This window comes from Anarhichas minor, unplaced genomic scaffold (genome assembly GCF_050575085.1).
Source record: "Anarhichas minor isolate MPS153535 unplaced genomic scaffold, ASM5057508v1 ptg000037l, whole genome shotgun sequence".
Lineage (NCBI taxonomy): Eukaryota > Metazoa > Chordata > Actinopteri > Perciformes > Anarhichadidae > Anarhichas > Anarhichas minor.
In genome coordinates this window covers 3702092-3716449 of record NW_027466483.1, presented here as the reverse complement: position 1 = coordinate 3716449, position 14358 = coordinate 3702092, and the positions used below count along the sequence as shown (strand labels likewise).

At 40.8% G+C, this 14358-nt stretch overlaps 2 protein-coding genes across 4 annotated transcripts; one reads left to right on the top strand and one right to left on the bottom strand.

The window, feature by feature from the left end:
- The first annotated feature begins 813 nt into the window (after window positions 1-813).
- pth2 (parathyroid hormone 2) lies at window positions 814-3160 on the top strand. The gene is made up of 3 exons (XM_076106974.1): window positions 814-1032; window positions 1255-1423; window positions 2754-3160. The coding sequence occupies exons 1-3, from the start codon at window positions 929-931 to the stop codon at window positions 2943-2945; spliced, it is 465 nt and encodes a 154-aa protein (XP_075963089.1). The 5' UTR covers window positions 814-928; the 3' UTR covers window positions 2946-3160.
- A 970-nt stretch (window positions 3161-4130) lies between these two features.
- tedc1 (tubulin epsilon and delta complex 1) lies at window positions 4131-14237 on the bottom strand. 3 transcript variants are annotated; one of them, XM_076106963.1, is made up of 8 exons: window positions 13820-14237; window positions 13271-13340; window positions 12599-12825; window positions 12391-12528; window positions 12001-12069; window positions 11474-11560; window positions 9511-9657; window positions 4131-4545 (listed from the first exon to the last, which is right to left on the bottom strand). In XM_076106963.1, the coding sequence occupies exons 1-8, from the start codon at window positions 13961-13963 to the stop codon at window positions 4183-4185; spliced, it is 1245 nt and encodes a 414-aa protein (XP_075963078.1). In that variant the 5' UTR covers window positions 13964-14237; the 3' UTR covers window positions 4131-4182. The 3 variants fall into 3 exon arrangements, with proteins under 3 accessions (XP_075963078.1, XP_075963079.1, XP_075963080.1); XM_076106964.1 differs by having other exon boundaries at window positions 11474-11542; XM_076106965.1 differs by having other exon boundaries at window positions 13271-13545; window positions 13820-13952.
- Window positions 14238-14358: the final 121 nt, after the last annotated feature.

Below are 14358 nucleotides of genomic sequence, written 5' to 3'. Positions count from 1 at the left end.
AGGCTCCTTGCTGGTACAGACAGACCAACACGTCCACTTGAGAAGCAGGTAAGAAATCAGCCAGACTATTAACAACTTTAACAAATCCCAACACCTTTGCATCAAGCTAATTTCTTAAGCTGTGTTGTATGTTAGTGTATTTTATTTTTTTCCCCACAAGAGGCTTAAGATAGTAGAAAAATTGTGTCTCATTGACTGTGACTGACCGAATTTGGTTCCAGCTGAGCACATACTAAATCTCAAAACAAAAGAGGATTTTAAAAGGTTGTTAGGTTAGGTTAATGAGTCTGTATTGGAGTGTTTCTCTAGTTTTTTTATTAAAGGGTGCTCTCACTGAAATATTTTTTGAAAATCACAAATGTTGAAAAAACACACTGTGTCAAACATACGTTCTGAAATGGTTCTTTATAGCAGCACACAAGGGCGGTGTCAGGGTGCTTCAATCATTTCTGGCTCATTTCAGATTCAGACCAAAATTCTCATGAGACCAGCAGCTTCCAAGTTGAATTTCAGTAGATTTTTGTTAATTGTAAAGACCTTGGATAGCTCTCCAAGTGGATTACATAGAAATTATGACATATTCAAAGCCTATTTTATTTTATTTCAAACATACTGTATTCTGAGTCTTAAAAAAACCAAGACATTGACCACAAGGTTTTTGCCTTTTTTGGCATTATACAGAACCTTCTAATTTAAAGAATCACAATTTAAAAAGTAGCAACACGGTACTTGTATTGTAAAATATTTTAGTTTTATTCCACATTAAAAAGCATATTGATATGTATTAATGATAATGAAAATAGGTTTCTGTTTTTATGGTTTTGTATTATTTTGTTGTTAATTGGGTTTAAGATTGTAAATACACAACTCAGTTAATATGTAACTTGTATTGTCAAGGAAGCATCTTTTTTTCCTTTTTTTTTTTAGGATGTCTGAGCTGCCTGCTTTCCCCCGTATGTCCTTCCTGTTGCTTTGCATTCTGGGTATGACCTTGGTGACATCTGGCTTCCCTCAGCCTCGACTACCTCTCAGGTGGGAAAATCACTCAATCTCATCAAGGTAGCAGCAAAATATGAGTGTTAATGGCACAGTGGTTTGGAGTGACTACGTACCATAATTACAGACTACTGAACTACCTAGATGCCTAACTTTATATTTTCCTTTATACGTTGTACTTATTTTGATATGCCAATATACAATACAATCAAATATGTTTCTCAAGGAATAATTAAGTTTAATACGATCTGATTCCAGAAGTCCTGATGATTCAGAGGAATCTAAACGAGACGACTGGAATGTCCTCTTCCCCTCCATCTCTCTCCGTCATTGGAGCATTCAAATGATGTCAGCACCCAGCCTCAGAGCTGATAGCAAGGCAAGACTGATGAGGGAGGCGTGGCTGTTTACCCCTGAGAGGGCAGAGGCGAGGTAACTGCAGAGTGAGGGAAAACGTCCTATATTCATTCAAACTGAAAAACAAGCAGGCAATCGGCTCGAAGTCGTCGTCTATGACACGTTATACAATCTTGACAAAAACTAAATTAAACTCACTAAGCCGTCTGCCGGCGTAGCAGCAGCTGAGTGGTAGAGATGTACAGCAGTGTGTGCATTGGTAGCGCCGGTAGCTGTCAGCAGTGAGCCAAACACACCATGCAAAACAATCAAATTCTTTGTGTGTGGGTTTGGCAGCACTTTTAGCTGTCTATTCCTGTCCTTCCTTTGTTTGTGCCGACATCTGGTACAAGGCCTAAATTTGATGTCCTCCTTTATTTACTTAGTTAATATTTCATTCAACGGGCCATTTGAGTCGAGAGTTATATGAGAAGATTGATACCACTCTCAAATCTGTGCGTTATCTATGCAGTTCAAGCCAGAAGATGGTTAGCTTAGCGCAAAGACTGGAAACAGGGGTATTAAGTTCACTAATTAACATGTTATTTCTTGTTTAATTCCCACAAAAACCGAAGTGTAAATTATGACAGTTATCTGTCTATTTCTTAGCAGGGGTGGATTCTGTTCACTTTGGACAGACCCAGGCTAGCAGTTTCCTTGTTTCCAGTCTTTATGCTAAGCTAGGCTAACCTTCTGCTGGCTGTAGCTTTAAATTTAATGAGTGGTAATGATCCTCTCATCAAACTCTCGGAATGATAGCGAATATGGGTATTTCCCAAAATATCAACGGTATAGAAGAAGTGGACGTAGTCGGCGTTACGTCACCCATTGGCTTGTGGACTGCTGTTTTGAAGCCTCAAGTTGAGTTGTCAGATTTAAATCCAATCCTTCTCATTTGATTGGACTGATAAAAAGTGGGTGGGCATAGAATTTAGCACAAGAAAATTTACAGAGTTTTAAAGGACTGTGGCTCACACACCTTGCTTGTCGGCAAAGGTTGCATATTGATTGATGATTAGATCTCATGACATTACTGGTTGAAAATAGTTGGTACTAGCTTACTTAAGCACACTTCATATTTTACAGGAAGAAATGATTATTGGATTTTGATATAAAAATACAATAAATCGTTTTTTTGGTAATTCCTTTGTATATGTTGTTAAATAGGTGCACAATACGACCGGGGGAAGTGATCGAAAAAAAAGGCATTTTTAACTTCATCTTGATTTTAAAGTAAACAATTTCAATTTTCAATTCAAACTACAATTCAAATTGTCATGACAAAAACAAAAAGCAGCAGTACTATATTAAGTGTTGGAGACTGTTGGTACCTGGCGTGTTTTCTAGTCTCTGATCTTGAGCTCTGTTTCTCTAGTGTGGAGAGGGCGTGGCCTGCTGAATGGTCGTCTCAGGGTGCCGGCATGGTGAAGAGGAACATGGTTGTGGCTGATGACGCTGCCTTCAGAGAGAAGAGTAAACTCCTCACCTCCATGGAGAGACAGAAGTGGCTCAACTCCTACATGCAGAAACTACTGGTGGTTAATTCTTCATGATAATTTAGTCTTTACAGCCTGTTATTCAGAAAATCAAACCACCTCTCTGCATCCTGCACTGGCAAAAAGCTTTTTGAAGGGATACCCTAAGTCTCCGGTGGGTATTGCTCAGTCCATCAACTTATGAGACAAGAAAATATTGTAGACATCAAAAGTCATTAACACCTGCTGTATTATTGGTCTACCATCTTAACATTCGATTACTTTTTGTAGCACTTTAGAATATCTTACGATGCTGAAAATTATTTGGTGTTATTCAATTTGATGAATAAAGAGATGCAAATTATGTTTTCAATGACTGTAGCTTATGTTTGGCTTAATTCAGTAGTACAGCTGAATTTAATACTAATGTTATTTTTAATCAGCCATCTATATTAAAGACATATTTAGCTTTCAAATAAATGTACAAAACAAATAGTAAAATAGAGGTTTAACATACTGGGAGGTACACTGGTTTGCTTTCTTTCAGAGAGTGAGATAAGAAGATTGTTACCAATCTCATGTCTGAGTGTTAAGTACTGATCTGGAGTCAGGATGGGGTTAGCCTACCTTAGCATTACATCTTAAAGAAAGGTGGAAGCAGCTCCGTCTAAAGTTCAGAAATCATATGTTTAGATTAAACAAAGGAGAAACATGTTAATTAATGACAATTTGAGGGTTTTTAGGTATTTTTTTCACTTTGGACAGAGCCAGGCTAGCTGTTTACCCCTGCTTCCAGTTTTTTTGCTAAGCTAGGCTAATCATGTCCTAATTCCATCTCCTTACTTAACGCACAAGTGTGTTTCCCAAAATGTCTTATACAATCCAGTTCTGAAACACTTTTTAATTCTATACTATATAATATTATTAATATTATGTTTGTGATGTAGGAATTTAATTGTATTGTTAGAATGCTAACCATCTTCTGGCTTGAACTGCATAGTTAGCGCACAGATTTGAGAGTGGTATCAATCTTCTCATATAATTCTCGACTCAAATGGCCCGTTGAATGAAATATTAACTAAGTAATGTTAGAATGTTTGTAAAACCCTTTGTTACTTTGTATTTTTTTTAAATGACATGACAAAGTTATTATCATTTTCAGCTACAACAAATTAAAGTTGTTAAAAGCTTTTTTCTTTGTAAAAGAAGAAAATATCTGGTTTCCTTCCGAATGTCAAGTGAATCTTTGGCAAACTAAAAACATGAAAATCCATATTGTGTTTATTTCTGAATTAATAAATCAGCAGTTTGAGGATTAAATAAAAGTCTGTGGTGGTATTAACACCAGTTCGTCCAGCCTGCCAATCATGTCCTGCAGCTGCATCCTATTGGCCAGTCTCTGCCTGTCCCTCCTCTCCAGCAGCAGAGCCTCTGTCTGAAGAAGCAGCTGGGCAGCCTGAGATGCTGGGAGCTCGTCCGGAGTCTCGGCCCTGCCGCGGGTCCCCTCTGCTTGGTGGCTGCTGTGTCTGACTGGCCTCCCGGTCTGGAAACTTGCTCGGTAGACCTGAGGGAGGGAGGAGGGAAGCGGAGAGAGGCAAGAGGTGTCCGATCCACCCTGCCACCTCTCTCCTCCTTCTCCTCTGTCCTCAACATCCCCTCTGCCTCTCCTCTGTCCTTTCTGGGGCAACATACAGCACACAAATATCAAAACAAAACAAGAATAACAGTACGGTCAACAGTACAAAATGTTATGATAATATTAAACTTTGTGTCTGCCATATTTTCTTAAATATATGGTTCTATGGTGGAAGAAGTAGTTTAAGAGTGAGCTAAATTAGTCTCCCCAATCCTGACAATTGAGCCTTCGCTAAGCCCCGCCCCCCACTGCTAGTCCGTCAAACTGTCAGAGCTACGTTACCATGGAGCCCACACTGTCACTAACTGAACTCCCTGAGAATATTATGTAGTTTTGGGAAAAACAAAAAAGCGATTTCAGAGACAGGCAGACAAGAAGGGTCTACAACAGGGGTATTCAAGTAAATTTCCAAAAAGGTCGGGATTGAGAAAATCTCCTCGGGCAAAGTTCCGGAACATTACAATAATATCTAACTTGCACTATTTAGTGCCATATATATATATATATATTCAAGAAGCGTAGCAGTAGTAACAACGTCTCTGTGTAGTCAAATCAAATAAAGAAAGTACACATCAATTATATTTTAACAATTATTATTCTCAGTTTTCAAATTTAACTGGATGGATTATAAATAATACATAGAAATACATAAATAAATGTTCTTCTCATTTCAAGTAAAATAAGGGCTGGATTAAAGAATAAATTACATAACAGAGCTTTTGAAAAATGTGCATCTTAAAATAAAGTAATTAATTTCACTGAATTGCCCTGCAGCTTTAAATTCAGTTCATTCAGGGTGAAGTGATGTCAATCAAAAAAGCCATATTATATTTTTCTCATCTTCTAAAAAGAGAAATTAGTGTGCAGGGACTTTATTTGTGGTTATTACTCGTGTCGTTTATGCAATTTCCAGGCGCTCTACTTTAACGAACTCCTCCTAGGGAATTAATCAAATCAACTTTGAATTTGGTCAGAACAATCTAAAGACCTTTGTGATTAAAAGTTACTCAAAATTTGTTGTTTCGTGAAAGGCCGCAGCGACGCTTTCTTTGCCATGAAAAACGAAGTTTTTGAGGGGCTAAAAATGCTCAAAACATAATCAAACTTGTCACATACATAAAATCCTGAAATCTGATGTGATTTGAATGCTGAGTGGCAAGTCGGCTCGATAGCGCCCCCTACAATATTTCGACGATGCAGCCCTCGCAGTATGTTTCACCTAGATATATAATCGCAAAAAAATCATGCGATTAAAAATTGTAATCGTTGCCCAGCACTAATATAAATATATATACAGTTGTGTGAAAAAGTGTTTGCCCCCTTCCTGATTTCTTATTTTTTTGCATGTTTGTCACACTTAAATGTTTCAGATCATCAAACAAATTTAAATATTAGACAAAGATAACACAAGTAAACACAAAATGCAGTTTTTAAATGAAGGTTTTTATTATTAAGGGAAAAAAAAAATCCAAACCTACATGGCCCTGTGTGAAAAAGTGATTGCCCCCCCCTGTTAAAACATAAATTAACTGTGGTTTATCACATCTTTGGAAAGCTGAGTTCAATTTCTCTAGCCACACCCAGGCCTGATTACTGCCACACCTGTTCTCAATCAAGAAATCACTTAAATAGGACCTGCCTGACAAAGTGAGGTAGACCAAAAGATCCTCAAAAGCTAGACATCATGCTGCGATCCAAAGAAAATCAGGAACAAATGAGAAACAAAGTAATTGAGATCTATCAGTCTGGAAAAGGTTACAAAGCCATTTCTAAAGCTTTGGGACTCCAGCGAACCACAGTGAGAGCCATTATCCACAAATGGCGAAAACATGGAACAGTGGTGAACCTTCCCAGGAGTGGCCGGCCAACCAAAATTACCCCAAGAGCGCAGCGACGACTCATCAAAGAGGTCACAAAAGCCCCCAGAACAACATCCAAAGAACTGCAGGCCTCACTTGCCTCAATTAAGGTCAGTGTTCATGACTCCACCATAAGAAAGAGACTGGGCAAAAATGGCCTGCATGGCAGAGTTCCAAGACGAAAACCACTGCTGAGCAAAAAGAACATAAAGGCTCGTCTCAGTTTTACCAGAAAACATCTTGATGATCCCCAAGACTTTTGGGAAAATACTCTGTGGACTGACGAGACAAAAGTTGAACTTTTTGGAAGGTGTATGTCCCATTACATCTGGCGTAAAAGTAACACGGCATTTCAGAAAAGGAACATCATACCAACAGTAAAATATGGTGGTGGGATGGTCTGGGGCTGTTTTGCTGCTTCAGGACCTGGAAGACTTGCTGTGGTAAATGGAACCATGAATTCTGCTGTCTACCAAAAAATCCTGAAGGAGAATGTCCGGCCATCTGTTCGTGACCTCAAGCTGAAGCGCACCTGGGTTCTGCAGCAGGACAATGATCCAAAACACACCAGCAAGTCCACCTCTGAATGGCTTAAGAAAAACAAAATGAAAACTTTGGAGTGGCCTAGTCAAAGTCCCGACCTGAATCCGATTGAGATGCTGTGGCATGACCTTAAAAAGGCGGTTCATGCTCGAAAACCCTCCAATGTGGCTGAATTACAACAATTCTGCAAAGATGAGTGGGCCAAAATTCCTCTACAGCGCTGTAAAAGACTCATTGCCAGTTATCGCAAACGCTTGATTGCAGTTGTTGCTGCTAAGGGTGGCCCAACCAGTTATTAGGTTTAGGGGGCAATCACTTTTTCACACAGGGCCATGTAGGTTTGGATTTTTTTTCCCCCTTAATAATAAAAACCTTCATTTAAAAACTGCATTTTGTGTTTACTTGTGTTATCTTTGTCTAATATTTAAATTTGTTTGATGATCTGAAACATTTAAGTGTGACAAACATGCAAAAAAATAAGAAATCAGGAAGGGGGCAAACACTTTTTCACACAACTGTATATGTAACAGTGGTGGGCCGTCAGGGCCAGCTAAGCCTTCTCTGCTGGCCTAAACAGAATCACAAAGTTATAGCTATTTTATAATTTAATAATTTTTCACAAATACACTACATGTATTATAATTTTTTCCCATTAGCTTATTTTCTTATTGCACAGCTCCTGTCTTCCTCTGTTGCTCTGCTTCCAGCACAGCTTGTTTTAAGGAGAGCTTTTATCCAATCAGATTCAGCCCCTATGTCTCTATGTAAGGAGAGAGGCCCGATGCCCTCTAGGTAGACTTTGCAGATTAAAGTATATGGGACGATATTGTTGATTGTCATAGTCTTCAACCAATCAGATCTTTAGTTTGACATGTTGGGCGTATTATTTGACGTGCCACTGCTACCCAGGTAGTCTGCTCAGTATGTCTGCATTAACGTGCGCCGTGATTGGTCAGTGGGCCAGCGTGACTGTTGTCAAACAGAAAGCTAGCTAGCAGATCTTAGTATTTTGTAAGACTTCAGGTTGAAACATATGTAAGAGAAGTTATGACATTTTTAGCGTTTTGCTTGGTGTAGGCTTGGTGTAGGCGAAAATCAAAAACATTCTATGGCAACTGGACCAGGTCATATAGGCTACGATGTTTTTGACAAGTTCATTAAATTATCATTATTATTAGAGGAAATTATGGGGGCATTTTTTGCCCCTCTCCTAGTGATATCAGGGGCAAAATTATATTTCTTAGGGGCAGTTTTGCCCTTTGCCCTCGTGTATTTCCGACGCTGGGTACATAGAGGGTGATAAGAAGCTGTACTTGGAGGGACTTAGGACCCAGGGGAATGTAGGTGAAGCATGGAACCTGTAGTCTTTACCATGGCAGTAACTGTCACGAATTCCCCTTCATATTAGTTTGTTTTCATCCTGTCTGCTTGTTTAATTAACTCTCCTGTCATTTCAGATCCTACCATTCACACCCGATCACCTCTCATTCCCCTCACCTGATCCTCCACACCCATCTCACCTGCAGCCCATTCCCTCATTAGCCCTCACTATTTAAGTCCCCTCACTTGCTCCCTGCCAGATTGTCTTGTGTGTTATTGCCAAGTTCTCCAGCGTATCTTTATATTGTTCCTGATCTGCCTGTTCCGACCCTGTCTGCCTTGGATTTTTGCCTGCCCCTTATTGGATTTGTTCGCCTGTTTGACTGACCTCCCGGTTTTGACCCTGCCTGAACTCAAGTAAAAGAACTAAACTTGTATTTTGTCTCCGAGTTGTGCTTTTGGGTTCAAGTATCTGTAATCCTTACAGTAACGTGCATGTGGAAGTTATGCTAATAAAGAGTTGCAGTTAAGAGCAGTTTGTTCTCACGTGCTTATGTTTATTTAAAAATACGACAATATGTATTTTGATATCGTCACGTTTGATCCTGTGACGAGACGATCGTGCGTGCGTGCGTGTGAGACAGGAGGGAGCGACGGTTCTGGATCTGGCGTGTCACCCGGTGGGGGGGGGGGGGGGGGGGGAGAGCGGCAGCAGAAGGAAGAGACTCAACACAAACACAGCTGTTCACCGCTCTCTGCCCAGTTCTTGTGTTAAAAATGTCCGCTTAATAATGAAAAAAACAAACTGCGTTAACGCGCGATAAGCTAGTTTAGCGTAGCCTCAGCTGTTTTTTGTTATGGTTTTTTTTGTTCAGGGTTGAGAGGTCACACAGCCCGTTGTCTGTTACGTGAGCGCAGTCCACCGAAAACATATTTCCCACAATTTAAGCTTCTGCGTTTTCCAAATGCACTAGTATTATTCAAACGTATTGTTCGGTTCGTAAGCCTCGTACCGAACGGTTTAATACGAATATGTGTATTATTACACCCCTAGAAACAAATAATAGCCGTAGCTGTGGCTCATAATTAGGTTATTCAACTGTAGTAGGAAAGCACAGAAGGCCCAGGTATAAAATGCACGACCCGCCACTGATATGTAATATATGTATGTAACAGAGAATCCCCCTTTCTTGAAGCATTCCTTTAGTTCAATCACATACTTTTTCATTCATTTTCAACCTCTGTAGAAATGAACAACCTGTGTGTGTGGGTGTGTGTTGCACACCTGTCCTGTAGGCAGCCTCAATAGCACGTCCTCCAATTTTCCTAGCCCCCGGTTTCCGTGGTGACACACTCTTGCGCTCCCATTGGGTGCATCATGTGTAGTCTCCTCGACGACGGGATCTGTCAGATGGCAATCCAACACACTGTCCTACACACACACACACACGCTTTGCGTCACATTTCCAAGCATACATGGCTGCTGACATCACAATAAATGGCCCCGTTTACACCCGGCATTAGAATGCGTCTTCAGTAGTGGTGTAACCGATCACGGATCGATCTGTAACGGATCACCGACCGATGATTTTGTTTTTACAGTGTAATCATCATAGTGTGTAATAAAGTTTTACTGCTGCTGTTCCTTTTCAAGTAACAAGTCCCCGAATATCAATGCAGAGTGTCAGTGAACAGATATAAAGCAGTAGTGTGTTCACGTAAACGGAGCGTGTTAAAAGCATTTAACGGTGAAAGTCATGGCGAGTGGAGGAGCTTGAGAAGCTCCCGGCGTCATTTAAGTCGCAAGTTTAGGAGCATTTTGTCTTCCCTGTAACTTATAATGACGGGATGAGGGAGGTGGACAAAACCATTACGATATGTAGGCGTTGTTTAAAGACACACACGACAACGGCAGTATCGGGCATGTCCACACATATGAAGAGACACCATCCCGGTCTGTCAGCGACGGGGGACACTCCGTTTTGGAAAATAAAGGATTTCAAAATCGGGTTAAAGTGCTTGAGCCACGCTACAAAATCCCCTCACGCACCCACTTCAGAATGAAGATCGTTCCTCTATGAAGAGGAAAAGACTGACCGCTCACTTCATCACGGAGGAGATTCATAGTCCGGTGCTGCAGACACGCCCCCTCTGTGTGAGTCACACAGACACACACCTGGTGCAGGTGCTGACAGAAGCAGTAGAGTGGAAGCTAGACAGGCCCAATAGCAATATCCCAGTCACCACAGAAAGGTCTACCCTCTACCCAGACAATGGAGATATTCTCATCTTTTTGAAAACAAATGTAAAGTTGTAGACCATTTCACAGTAATGGTAAACATTATTGCAGTGTATTTGAATGACATAACCTTGTTGTTGCACTTATTATATCCGTATTAGTTTGTTGCACTTATTGTATTCGTATTAGTTGTTGCACTTATTGGTTTGTTTTTGCACTGTACTTTTTACTCTGGTTTATGCTCTTAGATGCTTGTTTAACAAAGGAGATGCACTTATGACTTCTGGTGACTAGTAGTTCTCTTGAATACCTATGTTGAATACACTTATTGTAAGTTGCTTTGGATCAAAGCGTCTGCTAAATGGCTGCAATGTAATGTAATGTTATATTTGTCTCCTCCCCTTTTCTTTGCTGATCCGAAAAATGATCTGAACCGTGACTCAAGAACAGTGGTTGCCGAACCGAACCGTGAGGTTTGTGATCCGTTGCACCCCTAGTCTTCAGTGACCACTTGTCGGATCTCATTTCCATTCTCTACATGCAAATAAACATGGACATCGTTTCTGTTTGCAAAGACCAAATGTGTTGTTGTTAACCTGTTTCAGATGATCTCATTTACTTATTTGTGCCGAGCAAATGCAGCACTTTGCTAACAAAAGACTGAGAAAAAAAATATTTCATTAACTGTACCACTCAAAGGCAATGGGCATCTTTTAAGGTGGAATGTTTTCTTGCATGTTGACGTTGGGACTAAATCAAAACACCTTAAATGTCAATATGACAACTTTGATCAGTCCATTTTTTTTACTGTCTCTCTTGCATGACTGGATCTTCACAAGCTTTAAAAAATGTTTATGAATTTCAACCGGATTATGCGTATTGCCAATATTCTATTTCCTCACTTGGAGGAAAAAGGCGTTTCCTCTTGTGATCAGATAAACCAGGTGTGAACCGGGCCAAGTGTTGGAAATCACTTCTGTGTTGAATCGTGCTGTTGTGTCTCACTCACCATCCAGGTCCAGAAGACTTTCTCCACCTGTTTCCAGTTCAGATATGCTTCTAGGAGGTCACAGAGCCACTGCACACAAACACAGTCCTGTAATGCACACACACATTATATAGTTTTAAGGACACCAAAGCATGTTGTGTTAACACAGTATGAAGATGTACTCTCAGATGTAACTTTAACACTGCATTTGACAAGATTAACAAATTACACAAACAACAAAACAAACTAAATTAACTGTTTATTGTTGAATTCTTAAACTAAGTAAGCTATCGAGTCAAATTTCACTATCATGACGTGGCCAAAAGCTTGGTAACGAAGTGTCAAATAAACAATAAAGAACATGACACTCAAACATTTGATTTTCTTGGCATTGACAAAACCCAAATGACTTGTGGCCTGAAAGTAAGATAGAACATGTTTAACACATATTGTAAACAGAGAGGAAATTGTTCAGTTATGTAACTCTAACTATAGGCAGAGCATGTAATTCGTATTTTCTTTTCAATAACAGCAGCACACTCTCTTACCTCCCTTAGCACGGTTGAGCTTTGATCAGAGGAGGAGGATACAGAAGAGGGAATGCTGGCAAAGAACACCTGAGAAAAACATGGATTTCATAGAACTTATTCAAATACCTATTTCAGTTACTTAAAACGTATTTAAAAAATATTTCCAGATTTTAAGGCAGAAAAACACTTGACAGTAGCCAAAGGGCATAAACAGTGAGTTTATTCTGTCTTTTGGGATGTTCGCATCATTGAGCAGAAAAAGTCTTGGCTTCGGTTTGGAATGGAAACTTCCGTCATTGTCACACTTCCTGCACAAAATGTTGGACTTGCTTAACTTTAAGCAATGTTCAGTTCACTGTACAGAATGGCAGCATGTGGAAAAGTTGGAAAAGACGGGATTTTTCTCACAGCGTGGAGCAAGCGAGTTCGCTCCTCTTGCATGGACAGCAGGGTCCGCCCCTGGTGTCTCAGGCAACCAATGAGCCACTGCAGTTTCCTCAGAGATGCAGAGTCTAACGGGAGCTCGTTGGGGAGCTGGGGGTTCATCTGACAGAGAGATATTAAGTTATACACATTTACCAATACAGAATTAGGTTTAACGTGATGGGATACTTACAGGTGTAGGTGTGAGCAGTGTCTTGTCCAGCCGCTGCACTCGCCAGGTCAGCAGCTCATCCAGTTTTCCTGTAGCGAGCAGCCAGCCCAGCGCCAGGAGGAGGTCTCTGCTGGAGAGTCCTCCTCCTCCTCCTCCTCCTCCTCCTCCCCCCCAGCTCCCATACATCCAGTCCGCATGGTAGCCTGTCTGCCAGAGGCCTGCCGCCACCAGCTTCCTGTTCTCTGCGGCTAAACACAGATGGAGAAAACACACTCGGTCACTCAGCAAGTCCGCTTAAACGCTTTTCATCCCCATCAGGAGATGCCAGTGGGTTTGGTCCGGCTATGTGCAGAGAGCGTGTTTTGGATTCTATTCTAACAGTAGAACTGAATCCAAGTCAAGAAGTGCAGTGGTTATCAGAGTCAAATAGGGTTATAAACAAAGTGGGTACATGATCATATATGTGGTGATCAATAGTCACAAGATGATGTTTTTATAAGCACACAGAACAGACTTTGCATATTGGACAATGTGTCATTTTAGGTGCTTTTCCATGTACCAATTTAATGTGCAAACACGTGTTTTGTCTACCGGGATGTTTTCAAATCCTGGGAAAAAAATATGATCTCTGTGGAAATTAAAGTAAAGTCCTGAAAATAGCATTAAAGCCACAGAGGGATCCACGTGACTTACCTCCTCCAGGCTGTGAAACAATGCTAGATGTCTGAAGCATACCAACGAGGAGCTGCCAGAACTGGTCCTCCTGGGAAACAACAGCAAGCAGAGAGATGTCAAATATGTACAGTCCACGGTCTGTTAGGAAGAGTGCTGCCACCGAAAGCACAGGACAGGAACACGTGCTGCTTTACAGAGTGCTCCACTCTGCTTCTTCTTAGCATGACGCACTGCTGATGTTGTTGTTGCCTTACTGATATCATTGCCACATGTTCTCCCATTTTCTGCTCCTGCTGAGATCCAATTGCAATCGATGAAAAATAATTCATCATTCATTTTTACCAGAATACCGGTATGTAATGACTTGTTTGGCTTTTGTGTTGCAAGAAATCATCATGGAATTAAAACAGCTTTACACAGTTTGATTTCGGCTACTCCTAGCTAATACAGTGAAAATCAAGTAACTAGTACCTAAAGCTGTCAAATAATAATAATACATGTAGCCTTACCTCAAGAGAAAATACAGTTACATTCCACCCTGACAGTGACAACAGAATAGGAACGTACCACCTCGGGTCCACCGCCGAATTTAGCCCGTCTGAAGTTCTCCGGTGGGGGGACAGATTCCAGGCCGGCGGCCGCTAGCAGTCTGCAGAGAGCTCCTATCACCTGCTTCACTTCCACACTCACAGCCGCTTTACTCTGCTGCATTACAGCCACAGCACACTACAGGCATACGGACAAACGTTCTATCCACTAAGCTGTCACGCTTATTCCAGTAGAGACTGTTTTTAATAGACATATTTTCAAGAAACTTCTACCGCTCTGAAGTTGAGCTGTTGATATTTCGCGGCGAAGACAACAACTTCCGGGTACGAGGGCCGTTGCCAGGGAAGCGAATGGAAGAAGTTGTGACTGATATCTACTTAGGCCAATTATAAATGGGATTCTGAACGCGGTAGGTTGGACTTACTTTTCATTGGTGCCCTGTTAAAGTACATGTTTCACGTACATTAACAGGGGAAACTTCCTACAGTCTATGGGCGGTTAACTCGTGGAGACAAAATATGCCAATCACGTGACTGTAAATTACCTATTGTTAGAAT

What these genes read in the sequence shown, in the direction of transcription:
- tedc1 (XM_076106963.1), bottom strand. Translation starts at nt 13,963, where the DNA reads ATGCAGCAGAGTAAAGCGGCTGTGAGTGTGGAAGTGAAGCAGGTGATA. An exon ending in TCGGCGGTGGACCCGAGGTG is followed by an intron (nt 13,341 to 13,819) that starts GTACGTTCCTAT and finishes GTTGTTTCCCAG; the next exon opens with GAGGACCAGTTCTGGCAGCT. An exon ending in GAACTCGCTTGCTCCACGCT is followed by an intron (nt 12,070 to 12,390) that starts GTGAGAAAAATC and finishes TGTTTTTCTCAG; the next exon opens with GTGTTCTTTGCCAGCATTCC.
- pth2 (XM_076106974.1), top strand. Translation starts at nt 929, where the DNA reads ATGTCTGAGCTGCCTGCTTTCCCCCGTATGTCCTTCCTGTTGCTTTGC. An exon ending in CAGCCTCGACTACCTCTCAG is followed by an intron (nt 1,033 to 1,254) that starts GTGGGAAAATCA and finishes ATCTGATTCCAG; the next exon opens with AAGTCCTGATGATTCAGAGG. An exon ending in TTACCCCTGAGAGGGCAGAG is followed by an intron (nt 1,424 to 2,753) that starts GCGAGGTAACTG and finishes TCTGATCTTGAG; the next exon opens with CTCTGTTTCTCTAGTGTGGA.